The 19338-nt window shown below is 49.5% G+C and overlaps 1 protein-coding gene and 1 non-coding gene across 4 annotated transcripts in view; both read right to left on the bottom strand.

Moving 5' to 3' along the window:
* Positions 1-3070: 3070 nt before the first annotated feature.
* The window catches only part of ATG16L1 (autophagy related 16 like 1), a 36346-nt gene continuing 20078 nt past the window's right edge, over positions 3071-19338 (bottom strand). For all 3 annotated transcript variants that reach the window (XM_043578202.1, XM_043578201.1, XM_043578203.1), the window contains 9 exons: positions 18256-18361; positions 14542-14612; positions 13746-13817; positions 8536-8656; positions 8159-8264; positions 6027-6176; positions 5838-5885; positions 5387-5488; positions 3071-4609 (listed from right to left, as the gene is read on the bottom strand). In XM_043578202.1, coding sequence (XP_043434137.1) covers positions 4516-4609; positions 5387-5488; positions 5838-5885; positions 6027-6176; positions 8159-8264; positions 8536-8656; positions 13746-13817; positions 14542-14612; positions 18256-18361 — 870 coding nt within the window. In that variant the 3' untranslated portion in view covers positions 3071-4515. The remainder of the gene's footprint in view (positions 4610-5386; positions 5489-5837; positions 5886-6026; positions 6177-8158; positions 8265-8535; positions 8657-13745; positions 13818-14541; positions 14613-18255; positions 18362-19338) is intronic.
* On the bottom strand, positions 9180-9404 carry LOC122482366. The gene has a single exon (XR_006297151.1).

Genomic DNA, 19338 nt, shown 5'->3' with positions numbered 1-19338 from the left:
AAGAAGTCTGCAACAGATACTGTTCTAGAATAAAAAAGACCGAAGAGGAGAACAGAATGTGGCCTTACTGTGGACAATTCCCTTTCCTGTCCCCATGCGGCGCCCCACACTCAGGCAGATGCCTGTGCCATCTGCTCTGGCCAATGGGATGTGACAAAGGCGACCCAGGCAGAGTGACAAGTGCTTGCACACTGACTCATGCATGCTTGGTGCGTCATCCGTGTTCTCCTAGCTGCCCGCTAGACGTGAGGCCACCCTCTACTATTCATCCTCAACTGGGCCAGCCCAGCCCTCTCACAGAATTGGAAGAAATAATGGTCGCTTCAGGCCATTACTTTTTAAGGTAGTTTGTTATGCAGTGAAAGCTAACTGGATCCTGATCCAAACAAGCCAATCATAAGAAACCCATTGTTGAAACAATCAGGAAAATTCAAATATAGATTGGATAGTCAGGGACATGGAGTTCCCGTTAATTCTACGAGGTGTAACTTATGGCACAGTGTCCTGGTTAGCTTGGGATGATGCATGCTGATTTATGGGGAAAATGACATGCTTTAAGTTTGCTGTCAAATATTCCGGCAAAGCTGCGGGGGTGGGGGGGTAGGGGGACAGGCAAGGGGAGGGGCACCGGGACTTCTTCTAGCCTCATCAGGTTCTGGATCCACCCGGATGTGGGTGTCTTCACTGTGCCCTGTGCCAGTCAGGGCTAGATGAGGGCCGCATAGCCCTGGGCAGAATAGAGAGAGACGGGGAGTGTTCGAGGAGCACAGCCCAGCTAGAGCACAAACAGTATGGAAAAAGTATCTGGAAGGAAGACAGGGAGGGGTTGGGAGGCACAGACAGAAACCAGTAGGGCTGTGCTATGAAAGCCAGAGCTTCCTGAGGTACGAAAATCAAATTTTGCCGAGATAAAGCAGGTTAAGAATAATTTTTTTGATCAGAGACCAATCTTACTGGATCGCACCAATTTCCCTCCATTTTCTAACAAATGGGTACATTTCACTTAACTCAAGATTTCCAAAGTTTATTATTGGCTTGCAAATTTGGGATTTCTAGCGAGTGGGAATTACAGTAGGGCACAAGAGGAAAGACGTAGTGGAGTAAAGGCATCAACTCGGCCAGCCTGGGGCCGAGCCCGCGGGCCTGGAGGAGCAGGCAGGTTGCAGGCAATGGCGCCCACTAGGGGTCAGGACCCTAGAACAGCTTCTTGCCAAGCTGTGAAACGCCCCGACTTGGGACACGGGATGCGGTTGGGAGATCACAGAATCTGAGAGCCACAGGCTCCTGATGACCACCCAAGATCTCGCAGAAATCCAGAAACGTTTGTGGTTTCGTGTGTGGGGCGTTTCATCATGGCTGCTCTCTCTCCCGGTGCCCACAAGGGTGAGGAGTTTCAAGTGCACCTTTCAAAACGTCCAGTTCTCTAAGAGCACGGGTCGTGCTACGTACGCATGTGAAGACCCTGGTACACTCAGCAATGTGGAACTTCCCAAGCTGCTCACCCCTGGGGGCAGGCAGGCCCCTCCCAGCTGAGAGCAGCTTCGCCCACTCACGCCGGCATCCATACAAAATCTGTGAGCCACGACGTGAAAGGTGAAAGACGCAGAGGGGCTTTGCAAGATTTCTAGGACAAAGACTAGGGTGTACATAGTATGTGCTTTACGAGTAAGGCACCGAGCTTGATTTATCACACTATTTGGGGAAACGACCTACGGAACAGAAGTTCATCTAAAAAATATGTCAAAACAATCAACTTCTGAGATATGTTAATGTCCAGGTCAAAGCCGACACCGCTTCCACAGGAGCGTACCAGCTCCGACCACCCAGACTCACCTGGGAAACGGGAAAACTGCGCCCACCCCACACCCCTGCCGGCAGAAGCCGCAGCAGTGGGGCAGGGCCCCAGATCTGACAGATGGGAGCATCAGGACTGTGAACTGGGTGCAAATCCTATTCCACTGCAGTGGGCGCCTGCACACTGAACAGCTCAGCCCTGGCAGTCAAGGGACCCAAAGAGAGCTTCACAGTGTGGACGGACCTCAAACTGAAGCATCTCTGTTCAAAGTAGAGAGCAGCCAAGCTTCCCTGCAAGTTCAAAGAAAATAGGATAACCGGAGGCTACTGCAATGCTTACTTGAGGCCTCTTCTGAGAACGACTCACCTCCTTGAAAGTGAGTACAGGGGCACCTGGGTGGCGCAGTTGGTTAAGCGTCCAACTTCAGCCAGGTCACGATCTCGCGGTCCGTGAGTTCGAGCCCCGCGTCGGGCTCTGGGCTGATGGCTCAGAGCCTGGAGCCTGTTTCCGATTCTGTGTCTCCCTCTCTCTCTGCCCCTCCCCCGTTCATGCTCTGTCTCTCTTTGTCCCACAAATAAATAAACGTTGAAAAAAAAATTTTTTTTTTTTAAAAAGTGAGTACAAAGAGCTACAAAGGGCTCTCTCAGCTCTTTGGAGACTGCCGGCTGCCTCTGAGACTTCAGATCGTGATGGAATCCCAAGCCCAGCTGCTGGGCTAAATGGACTTTGGCAGGCCCCTCAGTAAATGCAGCGGTAAGCGGACCGGACAGCGGTCTCTCAGGGAGGGTTCCGGAACGTCAGGACTCGTCCTAGCACTAGGCTGCTTGCTAGAGACCAGAGTGCCCACGAACAAATCACTCCTCTGTGAGGTAACTCATGCCCCTTCAGCAAAGAAGAGGCCAGAGACCAACAGGAGACAGGTATAGCTCATCGCCAATCCTACAGGCAAGGTCTCCGGTGAGGAACTTGGAGGCTCACATCTGCCACAGCACTGAGCTGACGGCAGGAGTTTCGTCGGCGCGCTGGGCTCTCGGAAGGACAGATGCCCAGATGGAGGAGACCTTTTGTCGGGTTAAGACTCACATGTGACGTGAAACCGGAATGCTGGTTTTCAGGCAGTGGCAATTTGGGCTTAAATGCTGAATGACAAGGAGAGATTCCAGAAGAATACTAGCTGTTATTTACAAATGAACAAACACCAGGAAAAGAGATAAAAGAAACAGCTTTTCCTCTTAAGGACAGAAGAGAATAAAATAACCACCAAGAGACACAGAGTTTGAAAAGTATAGAACAGATTTCTTTTTTTATTTACAATCAAGTTCTGTTGGGCAACATAATTAAATAAATAACAGCTGCACCCTGGCCTATGAATTCCACCTCCCCTTGAGCTCTTGGAGCAAGCTGAAATGGGGGGAGGAGGGCCGGGGAAAGAGGGAGGACGGCGGCGGCCCCCCTCCTCACCCAGCTCCAGCTCTCGTCACCCACAGCTGTCCAGAGAACAAGTGCAGAAGGAAAAATATAAAGTGCAAATTAAAAGGTGATAAAAGTATTGGTGTTTCAGTCACTCAAAAACTAAAATGATATACACAGGTAAAATGGTAAGGATAAATGTGTAAAACAAACAAACAAACAAAAAAGAAAGCCACAGGCCAGTTGCCCCCGGCCTTGCTCATAACTCCTGAAACCTAAAGATGACATTCCCATGCTTCTTGGAATGGGCTTCTCGCACTAAAGCACCGAGGGGCTATTGCACGTAGGCTCGGCAAAAGGGCAGTGACCTGGAACTACCAACTCCAGGCGAATACATTCGAGGCCTCCAATCCCTCGTCACCTGCGGGTAGAAGCGAGGCACCCCTGGAAGGTGGCGTGCACCCACTTTCTGGGAGTCTACAGACGGACACGGGAATACACTCTGCCCCTGCAGCACACTTTCCTGGAAGAAGGTTTGCACCCTTCCTCTCCCGCCTCCAAAAAGTATTTTTTAACCAAGTTGGGATTTCTCTCTTGACTGAGAAATTAGTATATAGCACTGTTGGGGAGAAAGGACGCTCGAAGCTTTGACGAACAGAGGCTTTCTAAGAACAGTTTGGGAGAGCTAAGGAAATTCCAACAGTAATCAGATGAGATCAGAGTGAGAGCCTCGTAATAATGACACAGACCAACGGGGAGGGACCACAGTCCTGTCTCCTCAGAAATCAGGGCAGCCCCCGCAGCCGAGGACAGGGGTAATCCTGTTTGGGTTTCTGTTAATCCAATGATTAAAGGGAGTTCACCAGGAAAATGACCCCAGGGTGACAGGACATGCATTCGGCCAGAACCAACCGTAGAAGGTCGGGAGAAAGCCTGGAGGGAGAACCGACCCCAGGCGTGTGGGGTGTTCCCGGCACTGCCGGCCTGCGAGGAAACCGGTAGGTGTCCCCGCTCTCCCCACTGAGGTATGGAAGATCAGAGCCAGTAGTGTTTCCCACCGAATCAGGGCAAGAACCCGCACCTCTGCTAAGTGACTACAGGGTCAGGTTCTCGCACTGTTATTCCTTCAGGCCGTAGAGACCTCAGCCCAAATCCTCGGAAATCCCGTGCAAAGGAAGCCACTGCGCCACGTGGCTCGGGCTCTCCATTGGCGGTCAAAGCTACACCCAACACACCCCCCGCCAGGACAGAGCTGCGGGAGCCTGCGTGCGTCTCCGGCTTCGGCTCTGCTCTCTCTCGAGGAGGTGCCGTCAATATTCTGACCACAGCACAGCTTTGCTTCCTTTGTCCACACTGACCACGTGGGAGCCGGAGGGGGACCACGCCACTGCATTGATGGACGAGCTTCAAAGGGAGAGGTCGGAACATGTGTGAGATCTCGGTGAACTGAACACTAGGTCCCCTTCACGTTCAGGGAGCAAGGCCTGTTCCAGGGCCTGGTTTACTTGGCAGTATTGCTCCCACTCACAGGCAGGCCCTTACTAACGTGCCAAAAAACCCGAAGGAACCCTGCGTTGTATTTTCGGAAGCGGTTTAGGAATGAAAGGAGCCAGGCCTTATCAAGGCTACTACCCCAAGGGGGCAGCTCGTACCCTCAGACGAGAGCCTCAGGGGGCTGAGGGGCAGGCAGTGGCCACTGCTCTTGGGGGCGGAGAGAGGTGGTGACGGAGGAAAGCCCGGTGTCTCACTAGCAGCGAGCTTGGGTGGAGAACAAAGCTAAGACATAAAGGAGGCCGGGGGAAGACTGAAAAATAGCACGCGAAAATCAGTGTTTACAAGCAGTCAGTTTCCTGTGCAAAGGGGCTGAGAAGGGAGGAGAGGCAGAGAGGAGGGGCCAGTTAATGAGGAAGGCAGACTGTCGCCCCAACCTCTCTCCAGCAGCCACTACTCGAATGGCTCTAACTGAAACAGCCCGTGACACCAATAAGCAGAACGCCGCCCTCTGCTGTACTGCACAAATGGCCCCAGCTTCTCTCCACCGACCCAGCTCACGGCAGAGCAAGCGAGCGCACGCTGCCCTCACAGGGCTGACTCAGGTCCGTGCCCGAAGAGGAAAGGACCCCTGGGATGAAGTCACAGGACCTGCTTACGACCGCAGAGGGTTAAGAGGGTTCACCTTACCCATGCTGCTTTGAAAGGACCTTCTCCACTTTCCCCGAGAGCACGCTCCAGACGTAGAGGGAGCCCTCAGCCGAGCCCGCTGCCACGTAACCACCGTCAGGGCTGGAGAACACGGAAGACCAGATAAGGTGTCAACCGCCCACCCCCGATTCAGCGTCCTGCGGGAGAAGCGCCACACAGGCAGAGCCAGAGCTAGGCAAAGGGGCTGCCCTTCTCCAGAGAGCCTGCCCGGCGCTGTCCCGGGGAGTCGCCCACCCTCCCCGGAAGCCTTCAAACAGTTCTTAGGACACCAGAAAGGAAGGAGATGGTGATAATGACCCCTAGTGATGAGCTTACATACAGGTCACTCTTGGACACTCCCTCAGGGTGAGAGGGTGTGCAAAGGCCCCCTGGGGATGCACTGGGTGGGGGGTGGGACGAGGGTCGAGGCGGGAGGAGCGCCACCACTCACCTGAACACAACTCTGGTCCAATCAGAGCCGCACTTGAACCCAGGGGCGCTGCAACCAACAAAGCACTGTTACCCCAAGAGCTCACCGCACTCGGGACTTATGAGCAGGGCCAGGGCCTCTGGTGTTCACGTGACCCCCCCAGGAAACTGGCAAGATTCAAATGCAACCGAAACCAACGGGTCCAGTTACCTAAACGTCTGTCTGACGGCGTTTACTCGAAGATCGATGATTTTTAGAAGATCATCGCGAGAGCAGCTGAGGAGTTCGGTTCTCTCCGGGTTTAAGTCCAGGGCAGTGACCTTGCCCAGCAGCTCCATCTCCCGGACGATGCTCTCCGATCTACAAAAGGGAAGGGAAGTCTGAGAAAACGGGACACAGAAGTGTCAGAACTTGCCCATTTTCACCAGGATGCTGTGCTCCACGGAGAAGTGGGGAGAAGATAATTCGACTAGACCGCGGGAAGAGTACAGCGAATGTGTTCCAACCTTATAGAAGTCGCCTCAGTGGCTGCCTTTGTTATTTTTTCTGTTAGTAAATTCTACAGTAATATTTTAAGTACCAGAACTCTGAATCTGGGAAGAACTCGTTTCCTTGCTCATTTGGGGGATGATGTGAGTGCCAATCAGAGCTCCGGACCGGCACAAACCGAACAGGGCTATCGTGTATTTAAGGCTCTTTCAGGGATAACACTTTGCCGAACCCAAGGGCTCAGAAACTTGCTCTGGTGGGTCCGGGATGCTGTACTGTGCGTGGATGCATGTGTGGCCTCTCCCGGGCTCCCTGCCTTACAAAGTTCGCCTCCGGGACCCCCAAGTCCAGCTGCGTGATTCCAGGTGTGGAGCTGGACTCCAGGGCGGAGTCCCCGGCCAGGGCTGTGAACGGCAATCCTGCAAGGCCCCGTGGGGTGATACAGCCAAAGGAGGTGTGGACCCTTCTGCAGTCACTTTGGCGTAGGCTTTCAATGAAATGATGTCCTACCCCAAACCCACGCTAAGTAACAGTGTTGATCTCATCGTCGCTAAACATGTGGCTGGAGGCAAGCCGATGCCCTTCCCTGCACCTCAGGGTCTGTCTTCACCTGTCCAATCAACGGGTGGACCAGGAGATTCCCGATACCCAGTTCGACACTAACACGCCATGTTTCAGGTTCAAAGAGGCTAACCAGGGGGTATGAATACAACTTGGAAGGGCTGCCCAGGAGGTGCAAGCTTCACACCAGGCCTTCCTAAGCATCATCTAGAAGCACAGGCTCCTCGTCCCCCCCTCCACAACTGTCCTGCATTCACTGAGACCAGTAGCGACCTCCCTCCTGACCTACCAGCCTCGTCCCACCGGACTCCCCTCGCCCTCAGACTCCTCTGCTCCCCCACCCGTGGCCCAACAACAGGACCCTCCGGCTCCCTCCCCATCGGTGACCACCCTGCCTCGGTGGCTCCCTAAAACGCAGTCTCCTGTTTCACGGGCCACCGCTGAGTAACTCTGTCCTCACGTCTTTGGAGTCCTCCCGCGAGGACTCGTTTCCCAAAAATTCTGCTTCGGTTTACCCAAATGTCCCTTGGAAAGTACAAACGTCACGTCCTTATCTGAACGTAGAATCTGTCGATTGTTCCCCACGTGGCTTCAACTCTCCCCTTCCTCACCCCCCAAATGCAGATTCTCCCTCAAATCCACTCCCCCGCCTGCCTCCCACGCTGCTGGAGGAGGTCCCCGTTCCCAGGACACCGTCCAGACAGCACTAGCACCGTCTGCTCACTCGTGCGCATGAGGAGCAGTCCTCCCTTAAACACCCGATGGCTCAGAGGGTCAAGTCATTTACAAACACTGATCTGCTCCCAACCCACCACCTGCTGGTCCTGTCTGCCCACAGCCCGATCTGCCGTCTCAGCCACACCAGGCCGTCCCGCTGTCCTGTCTGGAGAGTCTGTCAGTGAGCTTTTCTGCCATGTGACGCCTGCTCACTGCTCCAGACTCATCCTGACCGGTGTTTTCTCACATCCTTGGACAGAGGTGCCCAGCTCTACTTCAGAACACTGCAGGCTTGCGTGTCAGCTTTAAACCACCGAGCTGTCCGTCTTCGCTTACGCGGCACTTGGTAAAGGGCCCAGTGAGTGCACAGGGCACGCTCGTAAGCGACCGCTGAACGCAACGGTCTGCCTCATGGTAAAGAATTATGGAACTATTACGTAAGTGTGCACTCGGAGCTCATTTCTGCCACTTCCAGGGACTTTAAAAAACACAACCCAGACACAAAACATCACCAGAGTTCCACCACAGACAGACCCTCCCCTCAGCCGCCTCCACCGAGCTCTCGGGTTTTATACCGGATGTCCCAGAAACGAATTTTCTTGTCGAAGTGTCCACTCATCACACACTGCTCTGTGCAGACGATATCGTTGCAGCTGGATCCTGCAAACACGGTCTTTATGCCTGTAGGAAAACCATACGTTAGTGATCAGGCAGCGGCCCCTCGGTGGCCGTGCGCATAGCAGCGCTGCCCTCTCGCCCCAGCTAGCCAGAGCTCCTCATTTAAACAAAATCTCAAACGTGAAAAGCTGTTACTACCTCAACGCCACTCTGAGTATGAAACCGGACTTGCAATTCAAACTGTATCACACTAAACGCAGGCTTTCGGGTGGAAACAAACACCTCGCGGTTAACGTCTAATCGTACATATATTCAGAGAGACTGATTTCCTCACAGACTTTGCTGCGGAGATCCCAAAGCTTGAGGGTCCGGTCATGACTTCCGGAAACAATGCGCGCGTTGTCCAGCAGGAACTTGGCAGACAGCACTTTGCCACTGTGTCCTGTGAGCGTGTGCTAGGGGAGAGAACACAGCAGGGGTGAGCCTTGGGGGACACACGCACCACGTCGGGAGAGCCAGCTTCTCAACACACCCAGAGATCTGGTCAGGAAGACTCAGACCAAAGGATACGTCATGGAGTGCGGCAAAACATCCAGAAAGTCTGTCTTTCGGTGCTGCCCAGGGGTGAGGTATCCAGAGGAAGAGGAGAAATCTCCCAGCACATTCCAAGACAAAACAAAAGCAGCACAAACGTCACACGCCTCCATCTTCAAAACAATGGGACAGGCAGCTGGAGTACCTTTTTGACATAAGCCCTGGGACAGATGCCGCGAGTCCGCAGTACTATCGTAGCTTTTCTGTAAAGCTGGCTTATATCAAATTACAAAATTCTAAAAGCCTGGGTTTTACCCAGTGCCTCTGAAAGTCCAGACCCTATTTAAAGTCAGGACAGGTTCCCTGCAGGCATAATTTACAAAAGGAAACATCAGGACTCTTTAAATAAACAATTAAAACCTCTGGGGGTTTTTTTCAATCAGAGGTCTCAGCTTGAAAAGTCAGCTGGGAACCACAGACACCAGCACTCCCGACAATCAAACCCCTTTGTGGCTGGCTGTCGGGTGCCGGCCACGGAGCCCAGAACTGAGGCCTCACCTAGGGCCAGCAGCCCCCCTGCCCATCACAGCACTATCGGAGCCCCACGGGAGGCCAAGGGTTAGGGGAGGGGAGCCGGGGAGTCTGACTGTTCACGACTCATTGGTGACCTCTTTTCAGTGTGGGCCAACATGCTTATGTGTGCAAACTGTAAAAGGCTCACTGGTATTGTTTTTTTTTTTTTTCTAACCATCTAACTAATAAAGAAAAGAAAAGAAAAGAGAAAAGAAAAGAAAAGAAAAGAAAAGAAAAGAAAAGAAAAGAAAAGCTTTAATATGCTTACTACAACTGGTAACTAACTTACTGGGTTTCAACCCCAACTCCCAAGGAGGAGATCTCAGTTTTGTGTTACACGTTTAGTGCTGGAATTTTTCAAACCAATCTTCCCACCCTGCTCAGCGGAGCGGCGCCACTTCAGCCCAGGAACAGAAGACGCAGGCCCGCGCGTCTTCCTCCCTCAGGAAGGGAGAAGCTGGCACGGATTCCAAGACTCCTCTCTCCCACTCTGAGGCTGCCACGGCATCGTACGACTGCTGCCAGCCAGGGGGCAGCTGTGCTGTGGCTGCGGCTGTGTAAAAACCTCCCACGGATCCTGCTCGTAAGACAAGACAACTCCAGCAACGAGGCTTCCATTCATTACGGTTCAGGAGCGACGGCGCCACTCGGCACACACCATCCCGTCTGTACGAATCGTGGGGAGACAAAACACTCGGGAAGGTCCTCCTCACGCTACGGAAATTAAGTTCTTAGCAAAGAACTATTTCAACAAAGTACCCAAAGTTTAGGGCACATTCACTGATTTCCTTCTTACTACAGAAGTAAAATCACAGCTCACCAACACTGGAGAGACCCTGCTCACGAATGGGCTGTGCGAGCGCGCCCATTTTTGTGAACTCCACGTTTGTAATACTTTCTTCTATTTCATGCCAAAGTACTCCTAGAAGTTTACCCACTGCTCTTTTCACATTATAGTGCAAGCAGTTTTTCACGTGACAGCTGAAGGTGCACGGGCTTTGGGGTCACAACGCTTTGGCTTTGAACACCCGGGGGCCGGAACAGCCGGGAGACCACCCTCTTCCTCACGCTGTCCGGGTAAGGACCAAACAAGGTGACCTGAGCACAAGGCGCCACGGCCGGGGGCCCTGGCGCTCATCCCTTCCGCACCCCCGAAGAGTGCTCACGGTTACACGGGACGGTTAGAATCACTTTAGAAGTCGCGAGGTCATCGCAAACGATGCTGCGACGAATGGCTACGCGCACACAGCTTTCCCCTAATTTCCCGGAATAAAACTCATGGACTCCTCGAAGAAAGAAAAGGGATACTGTTACTTCCTGGCTCTTCGTACGTAGGTTGGCCAAGTCTGGCCCGCTGCAAGCCTCGTTCCTGGAGGAAATCCAGCTGACAGGCCACATCTCCATGCTCTCCGGGGTACGGAACGTAGCTTCCTACAGCATTTGCTCTTTTGCATAATTTAAAACGTCCTTCTCTTAAATGGATCAGTTTTACGTAAAATGTTTATCCTTTCGGTGTTTTTGATGTTTCTTTTCATTAATTTTAACACTTTTAGCTTTTATCATCCTCTTCTCAACAGGGACTCCTAAGAGATGGGGCAGTGGGTTCAGATGTCACAGCAGCCTGAGCCTCCCTCAGAGCAAGGGCTCTGCCAGGCGCCTCTGTGCCTCAGGGCGGACTCGCAGTCAAGCCGGCACCGGACCCCAGAAAAATGCACACCTTGAGGAGGGAGGTCCTGAAACAAAGCCAGTCCTGTCACTGCGGTTACTTTCCCACGTCAACATTAGGGAAGCGAACAGGTGGGTTCTTCAAATCCATTTGCTCAAGTCACATTGGAGTTTTGCACTGACCTTCCGGATTTTTAAGGGGGTCTAAAACATCTGCTTGATTGAAGGGAGTCCTCTGTCATGGACTCCTTTCAATACCAGGCTGTTTCTAGGATACCCTTGCTACAAGGATTTTACAGTAAACACTCAACCGATTGCTCCCTGCATTCTGGTCTCTCCTAAACACCATTCCCTTATCATAAAAGCTAAGGAGATACCGACCGACCAAGGCCTGGATCCTGAATTTCGGAACGTGGGGCTCCCTCCATTCATGTCTTCCGATATCTTCTGTTAACTAGGGTCTATCTATGTAGAAGCCAGAACCTCCTACAACAGGGAGCCCGTTATTTCCTGGAGCGTGGTTAAGAGTTTCATGTGGTTTTGCTGGGCACAGACAATCTTTAAAAAGGCCTCCCGATCGTCACCACACATTTACCAAGAGCTGACCAGAGGCCCTCAAAGCCAGCTAGCTCAGCGAAGGAGGCTAACCATCCTGGCACCAGCTCCCCAACCTGTCAGCAACCCCAGCTTAGGCTTGGTGCCCCAGCACCGTGAGCATCTCTCCAGTGGAACCCAGCCCACCTCTGTAAGCTAGCTCACTTGAAAAGAGTGTGCCAACATCATGACCTCTGTCTTCCAGGTCTAGCTCCTGCCTCCAAGTCCCTTTCTTATTTCCGCCCACCTGAGCAGAACTCTTCCACCAATGAAAAATATCATCCTACGCAACTGGCTGACAACTCAACTGTTTGCTTTTCTCCTCAAGGGCCTACAATGTAAGGAAGACTGTATGTCCCTCTTCACTCTTAGACAGTTTTGCTATACCTCAGTCTCCGGAGGTACTAGAATAATCCAGGTCAATCAAACACAGAGAAGAGTACAGGCTTCAGTTCCAACTCGCATCTTCTCATCTGTTAACTGTGTGACCTTAGGCAATTTTGTGGGCCTGAGCCTCAGTTTCCTCACATACCTACTCACCTCACCTTGTGCCCCTGGCAGTTAAAAAGCAGTAATGTATATAACATATCTCAGTGCTGGGCCTAACACGTAAGAGCCACTCCAGAAGAGATCCCTTTTCCTTTAGGCAAATTAAGGACTCCAGAGGTATTCAACCCTGTCCCAAATGTCCAGTAAGTGATCGACAGGGAACAGAGTAGAGCACACGGTATGTGGATTACAATGCTGCCACGAGAACAGGCTAGGCCGCATTGAGGGGGCAGAACTATAGGGCCTGAACTAAAAGCTTGTTCAAACGCCTGAACGGCAGCGAGCACTGCTTGAGCAGAGTCCAGCCCCGTCCACGGGCGCCCAGCTGCCCACCTCCCTGTTCTTCCATTCAGTCGAGAACATGCCTGAAAGCTCTCCGGCTTTCACAAGGGAACATCATCTCTGTCACCTTCACATCCCACACTTTGCACGTGCAGCCTTGGGTCTTCTTTCAACTGAGAATGACGAATTCTCACCCGGGAGGTCCCGACTACCATCTAGTACTGGGGATTTTCCATACAGCTCCTTAAAGAAAACGGACAGCCTGCGTGATACGGTAACCGTGCATTTCTGAAGATTCTTCCCGCCGCGTGGCTGCGTCTTCAAATCAGACGACCGGCACCTACCCAATGGACCATTCTGCAGCAGCTCCCCACCTCTCTGCGATTTATCTTGAGGTTATAACATCATGTCCTACTTTTCATGGGGGCTGACATACGAAAGCTTGAATCAAGCCTTTTTCTTCATAAAAAGTGCATCCTCCACCTTACCTGTCAACAGCCTTTCATGAGCTCATGTGAAAACTGCTTCAAGCTTAAGAAGAAAAACGGAACGTCTCCAAATTAAGCTACTTGTTTTTCATTAGAACAAAAGCGAGACAGGGGCTCCTGGGTGGCTCCGTTAGTTGAGCGTCTGACTCTGCATTTCGGCTCATGATCTCACGGTTCGTGGGATCAGGCCCTGCATCGGGCTCTGTCTCCCTCTCTCTCTGTCCCGCCCCTGCTTGTCCTCTCTCACTCTCTCTCAAATATAAATAAACTTAAAAAAAAAAAAAAAGAACAAAAGCGATAGAACCATCAAGTTTTGGTCTTTGTTGTGGAGGCCAAGCAACTTCTTGGCAACTCTGGGTTCCAGGGCAAACCCCTCCACGCCCAAACCTGTCCTTCTCCCTCTCTCTCACACCTGCCTCCCAGCATGGTTATGATCGCTGTCCTAAGTGCATCCATATGCATTCCTACGTCCTACTTTCAGCTATACTCTGTGAAGGGATTATTCAGTTTTAGAGCCCGTAACAAACACAATTTATACAATGGTGTCAGGATCGCTGAAGTTCAGCTAAAAGTGACACGTACCCAAGGCACCTGTTCTGAACAGGAACACGGAGACTTTCATGTGAAATGTGAGGGTTTCCTGCTGCAAATATTCTGAAACTGCATCTTGGACTAAGAAAGAATGTAATGTGGAAATGTAAATTTTCCCAAGGGAGAAAGGGAAAAGGGCAGAGGGAATCAAGTATGATTTTCAGGAAAATACGATTCTCCTCATTAATGAACCTGCCATTTCCTACATTTTGTCCCTACAGAACCTCATGGAAGTTTGGAGATATTAGCTTTCTTAATTGAGTCTTACCCGTAACCGATAATCATCCACAGTCCAGATTCGACTTGCAAAATCATTTGAAGCTGCTAAGAGGTAAGATCCCTATGGGAATGAGGGAGAGTGGGGAGGGGGGAGACAAATTTTGGACGAATTAGAAGATCTCAGTCCACACAATACAAATTCCCCAAGAATCAGGTCCAGGAAAGGTTCAGATGCCTAAAAGCTGCACACTTGATGTGGAATACCAACCGTTATCCCCAGGATTCTGTCAACCCACCAATTTTGGTAAATCCACTTTTCTCCTGAGTCTGCTCAATCCCATCCCATCAGAATGCTGCAGACCCTCCAGCTCAGCCTGGAACTTGTCCTCTTGAGTTCACCAGTGCTCCCACCACCCCCTTCAGTAACCCCAAATACCAATGCTCTCTACACACTGTCCAAGCTGCAGAGCCCAGAGGCCCTGGCTCTCCCCTCCCTCAATCTCCTAACTACTCTCCTCGGAGACCCACGCATCTCTGATACATCTGGCCAGACCCCCTCTCCCCTCCACCTGCACCGCTGGGACTTCAGCCACGGCCTTTATCAAGTCTGCAGAGACAATGACAGGCTGGGGCACAGCAGACCTGACCCCCCCGCCCCCACATCTTCATCATAGTCACAGCCAGCAAAGAACTGATAATCTACCTGCATCCTGACCTATCACTGATATCACTTAAGATAGAGAACAGCAGACAAACCATTTGAGTTAAACTCCAAGAACCAGATGTCTTACATTTTTCCTAAGACCTTCTAAACTCACCCATTTCCCCGGATACTATATACTTACAGCACTGTCAAATTCAATGCTTGTAATTCCTGCATTACTGCCGGACAGGGAGCCCTTGAACTCACATTTATCTGGAAAAAAAGAAAGATTGAGGAAAGAAATGAAAGAAAGAGTAAAGCCAATACTTAAGTTACAATGGGGCACCTGAAACACAATGGAAACCAATTACAGGCTCATAACAGCAGCTTTCCTGCACTGACGCCGAGTCTAAGAATAGCAGGACAAGTACACAGTTAGTCAGCTGGAAGGACGATGCATGTATACATGGACGCAGAGCTTAGCAGTTCGCATGCATTCAGTTGGTCTTTTCAAGAAATTCAGCGGGGCGCCTGGGTGGCGCAGTCGGTTGAGCGTCCGACTTCAGCCAGGTCACGATCTCGCGGTCCGTGAGTTCGAGCCCCACGTCAGGCTCTGGGCTGATGGCTCGGAGCCTGGAACCTGTTTCCGATTCTGTGTCTCCCTCTCTCTCTGCCCCTCCCCCGTTCATGCTCTGTCTCTCTCTGTCCCAAAAATAAAAAAATAAAAACGTGGAAAAAAAAAATTAAAAAAAAAAAAAAAAAAAGAAATTCAGAGTCATTAATTCCCTTTACAAAGAGGTAGATGCGGGAATTTTAAAGACATGTCAATGCACCTAGAGACTGAGTTTTAGTTCTGGTACTTCTGAGTAAAATGTTTCTAATTCAGATAAATACGTCTTTGGGTTTGATCAGTATTCGCGTCAATTGAGCTATCACTTCTGTAGAAGCTGACCACTAAATTTTCAGGATCCGTGTGATAATTCTCATTCGGAGCTGAAAAGAATTTCTTTTTTTAGTTCTGTGTAACTGGCTAGTCCTCAGAATGCCAGTAAAGCTAGTTTGGAGTTTCTGGAATTTGTCCTTATGCTTACTCTGTCTCCGGGAACCTAAGATTCTGGCAATCCCACTGCCTGCCAATGCTCCCCTCTCCCCAGCCGCCTTCACAACAGGCCCAGCCACGTGCCCGGGTCCTGCTTCCACACAGCTCTGGCCACCCACGCAGAAACTTTAATGCTGCAGGCACAAACTTGTAAAAGTACGAGTCTCAAGATGATGTGACTGAGTTCCTTTTTTAAAGAGCAGCTTAATGATGGCAAGTCCAGAGAAACAATTAGGGAACCATTCAAATCAAATTCATAAAAGGGGAGCACAAAATAGGGAACATTACAAAGAACAGCCTTTTCTCTTACTGGTAAAAACTATGATATAAATACTGGTCTGGAGCTGTCAAATATTTAGGGTCAGGATTACTGAGGGCTTTGCGAATCCCTCCTTCTGAATTTATCTGCAAAATACCTGTATAGCACATTTAATGCCTTTTATTGATCCTAGCTTTCATTAGATTTTCAAAAGTCAAAAAGAGGCCAACATCCACTAATTAAAGTCTTTATTTAGATTAGATCTTTACAAAAATATTACTGTAAATTCTAAGAAATATCTCTTTGGCTTATGCCCAAGATATCGGTCTATTTCTCTGGCAGTTGACACAGGCCAAGATGTAAGAAAGGATCAATAAATGCTATTCTACATGATCTCAAATGACCAAAAAGACCTTACCAAAGCTCTTTTATCTAGAAGACACCAAGGGACGCTACGTCAACAGTATTTATATAAATAATTTCCAATGGAGCTTGTGCTTTTTATAGAATGAGCAAGGACAAATGTTCCTACTGGGCAGAAACTGCAGTTATTCTGATATTTTAAAAGGGTAAAAAACAGGACCCCCTCAAACTATTTCATAATTTCCATTAGCGTTTACTTCCTCTTCGGCAGCAAAAATGTAACACTGTTACTAAAGGTTGGTTCTCATTTTCTTATAGGTGCTTTTATTGACTCAGAAGTAAAAAATATTTCTAGGGTGATTTTTATTTAATCACAAGGCACAATCAAAACGGACTACTGGGGCGCCTGGGTGGCTCAGTTGAACATCCGACTTTGGCTCAGGTCATGATCTCACAGTTCGTGGGTTTGAGCCCCGCATCAGGCCCTGTGCTGACAGCTCAGGGCCTGGCGCCTGCTTCGGATTCTCTGTCTCCCTCGCTCTCTGCCCTTCCCCCACTTGCACTCTGTCTCTTGCTCTCAAAAATAAATACACATAGGGCGCCTGGGTGGCGCAGTCGGTTAAGCGTCCGACTTCAGCCAGGTCACGATCTCGCGGTCCGTGAGTTCAAGCCCCGCGTCGGGCTCTGGGCTGATGGCTCAGAGCCTGGAGCCTGTTTCCGATTCTGTGTCTCCCTCTCTCTCTGCCCCTCCCCCATTCATGCTCTGTCTCTCTCTGTCCCAAAAATAAATAAACGTTGAAAAAAAAAAAAAATTTAAAAATAAATATATAAATAAATAAATACACATAAAAAAATTAAAAACAAAAAACAGCTGTTTTTTAAAAGAGATTTAAAAAAACCAAATCTCATAAAATTTCCATTATTACTCTATAGCTTTACTGTGGTCTTCCCAACAGTTCCCGCAATTATCATTCATAAGGTGTTTCTGGGTAAAACAGCACAAATCTTGATGGCCTTCAAATAGCTGTAACTGCCAGGAATTCAATTAGTCACTTTTCTTGTGGGGGCAGAGCACACAAGTTTGGTGCTTTATTGATAATCTGTTATAACCAAAGGGATCAATAGATTGCTCTTGCTCTGAACACACTAAAAGCAGCAACACAGGCTTAGCAGCTCTACAGCTAAAGGGAGGCCGAAGTGGGAAGAGCGAGGGCTCCGCAGTCACAGGACTGTCCTGCAGTCAGGTCCCGGTTGTGCCCCTCCCTTGCCTCTCCGATCAGTTATCAGCCATGTAAACCAACAACGCAAATCGAGTAGGGTCTCTGAGTCTTCCTGTTTTCGTCTTGTCAAGTAGGGGCGACACGTACCTTTCAAACTGCACAGGGCTGTTGTGAGGATCGGGGAAAACGACAGAGACCAGGGCATCCTGGAGCTACTCACTGCTGGACAGCGAGCGTGCGTGTGCTACAACTGCAGAAACTTGACAAACTGGTTCTTACTAACACCTTCAGCCTTATCCCTTGACCTTGCTTTATTTAAAAAAAAAACCAGGAGTAGCTAACTAAATCTCAAAATGCTGAAATTGAGCTATCCCCAGCTTCAGAAGTCTAAGAGATGGTTTCATTAAGCCCCATTTCCTGTTCTAACGCCACTGCATTTCTGAGTACTCAGAGGTCACTTCGGAAACAAGGTCTAATCAAAGAGACTGGGTGTTGATCTTTGGGCTCTTGATGATAAGCTGCTCCTTAAATACATTTTTTCCTGGGAGATACACCCCTCTTTTTCTTCCCAAGCTTAGATATGACCTCAGTCATTTTCCCCCAGGCCAAGGCCACTTGTGTTATTAAATGCACACACTTTAGCTCAATGCGTAGTTTAATTATAAAGTCTAAAACTTTAAGACTTATTTTCCTTCTAAAACCTGTGCTATCTTGGAAAATATTCTAGTACGTACCTGAGAAAATGCAAACACGAACGTATCTGTAACTTAACAGCATTTTCTAGTCACTACTTAAAAACTCAGAGCAACGGCCACTTGGCTGTAATGTCTGAGATGGTAATGCTGCTTTGGTCAGATGATCCCTTACACAAAATACTGTATATTTTGAGAAGATGAACAATTCAAAGATTGCCTGAAAGCAAGGTCAACCAGATGTCCCCAACACAGCCTCCCTCTCTCACTCTTCAGGTCTCACCTCCAAACACTTCCCAAAGCTTAACTCTCCGATCCATGCCTCCTGTGGCCAGCAACCGGGAGCCTGGACTGAACTGCACAGCGTTGACTTCCCCATCATGAGCGTCCTGCAAGACAAGCACCCTGCTTCAACCCCAATCACTGTCATTCTCGAGAAGAGCGAGCCCAATACAAACGAACATTCTGGATGCCTAACCAAAGGTGTTAGACATTTATCCATAAATAAAGGAGATCACTCATAAACTAACTTGGATTCCTAGCCTAGGGTTCCCCGAGACTCTGCTACCATTTTATTCTTGTAAGTTACAGTTCCATTTTTTAAATACAGAGCAACCTTCTTAAAAAGGAATCAAAATCTGTGTAGATTCACCGCCTAAAGTTTGTCTTTGCCTTAATTTTATTTCTTCTTAAGAAAAATGCAATTTCAATCTATATTCTATGATCTTCATAGCTTAAAAGTAGGCCTCTGATTTTAACTGCCTCTTTTTTGGTCCAGATTATATTAACGCCACACACTAAACTCTTTATCTAGTGGAAGTACAGCATGACTTCTCATGATTTAAAAAAAAAAAAAAAAAAAGCCTTTATGGTTTTCCTTGTAGGAGTAATCTGAACATGGAGTCCTGATACGAGTGGATGCCATTCCTGCTGCTACAACACACATCAGTGTAACAGGGGGATTCTATTCAGTTCTGGAAACATGGCTCTCTAATGTGTACTAGCAGGGTGTCTTCGGCCAAGTTTCTTAGCTTCCCGAAGCCTCAGTTTGCCCATATACAGGAAAAGACTTCCGCAGGTTTTGTGACCTAGGACCGTGCCTGACCTCGAGAAGGCCTTCAATAAAATAGGTGTTACTTTGGGAGAATTTAAATTCTTCACAGGGAAATTTTTGAGACTGGCATTCAAACTAGAACAAATAATCTGAAAAGGTGGCATGTTTTCTGTGTTCAGGATGGGAAGGGAAGCGGAGTAAAAAGCATCCTCTCCTAAGATGGAAGAAAAGAATATGAGAAGATTCACTAAAACCTCTCTTAAAAGACTACAGACGCTGCAACCTTTGTGGATGAACTACGATGTCTGCAAT

Source organism: Prionailurus bengalensis, chromosome C1 (assembly GCF_016509475.1).
Source record: "Prionailurus bengalensis isolate Pbe53 chromosome C1, Fcat_Pben_1.1_paternal_pri, whole genome shotgun sequence".
NCBI classification, from domain to species: Eukaryota; Metazoa; Chordata; class Mammalia; order Carnivora; family Felidae; genus Prionailurus; species Prionailurus bengalensis.
Note: the sequence above shows the minus strand (reverse complement) of the source record. Positions and strands in the feature narration are given on the sequence as shown.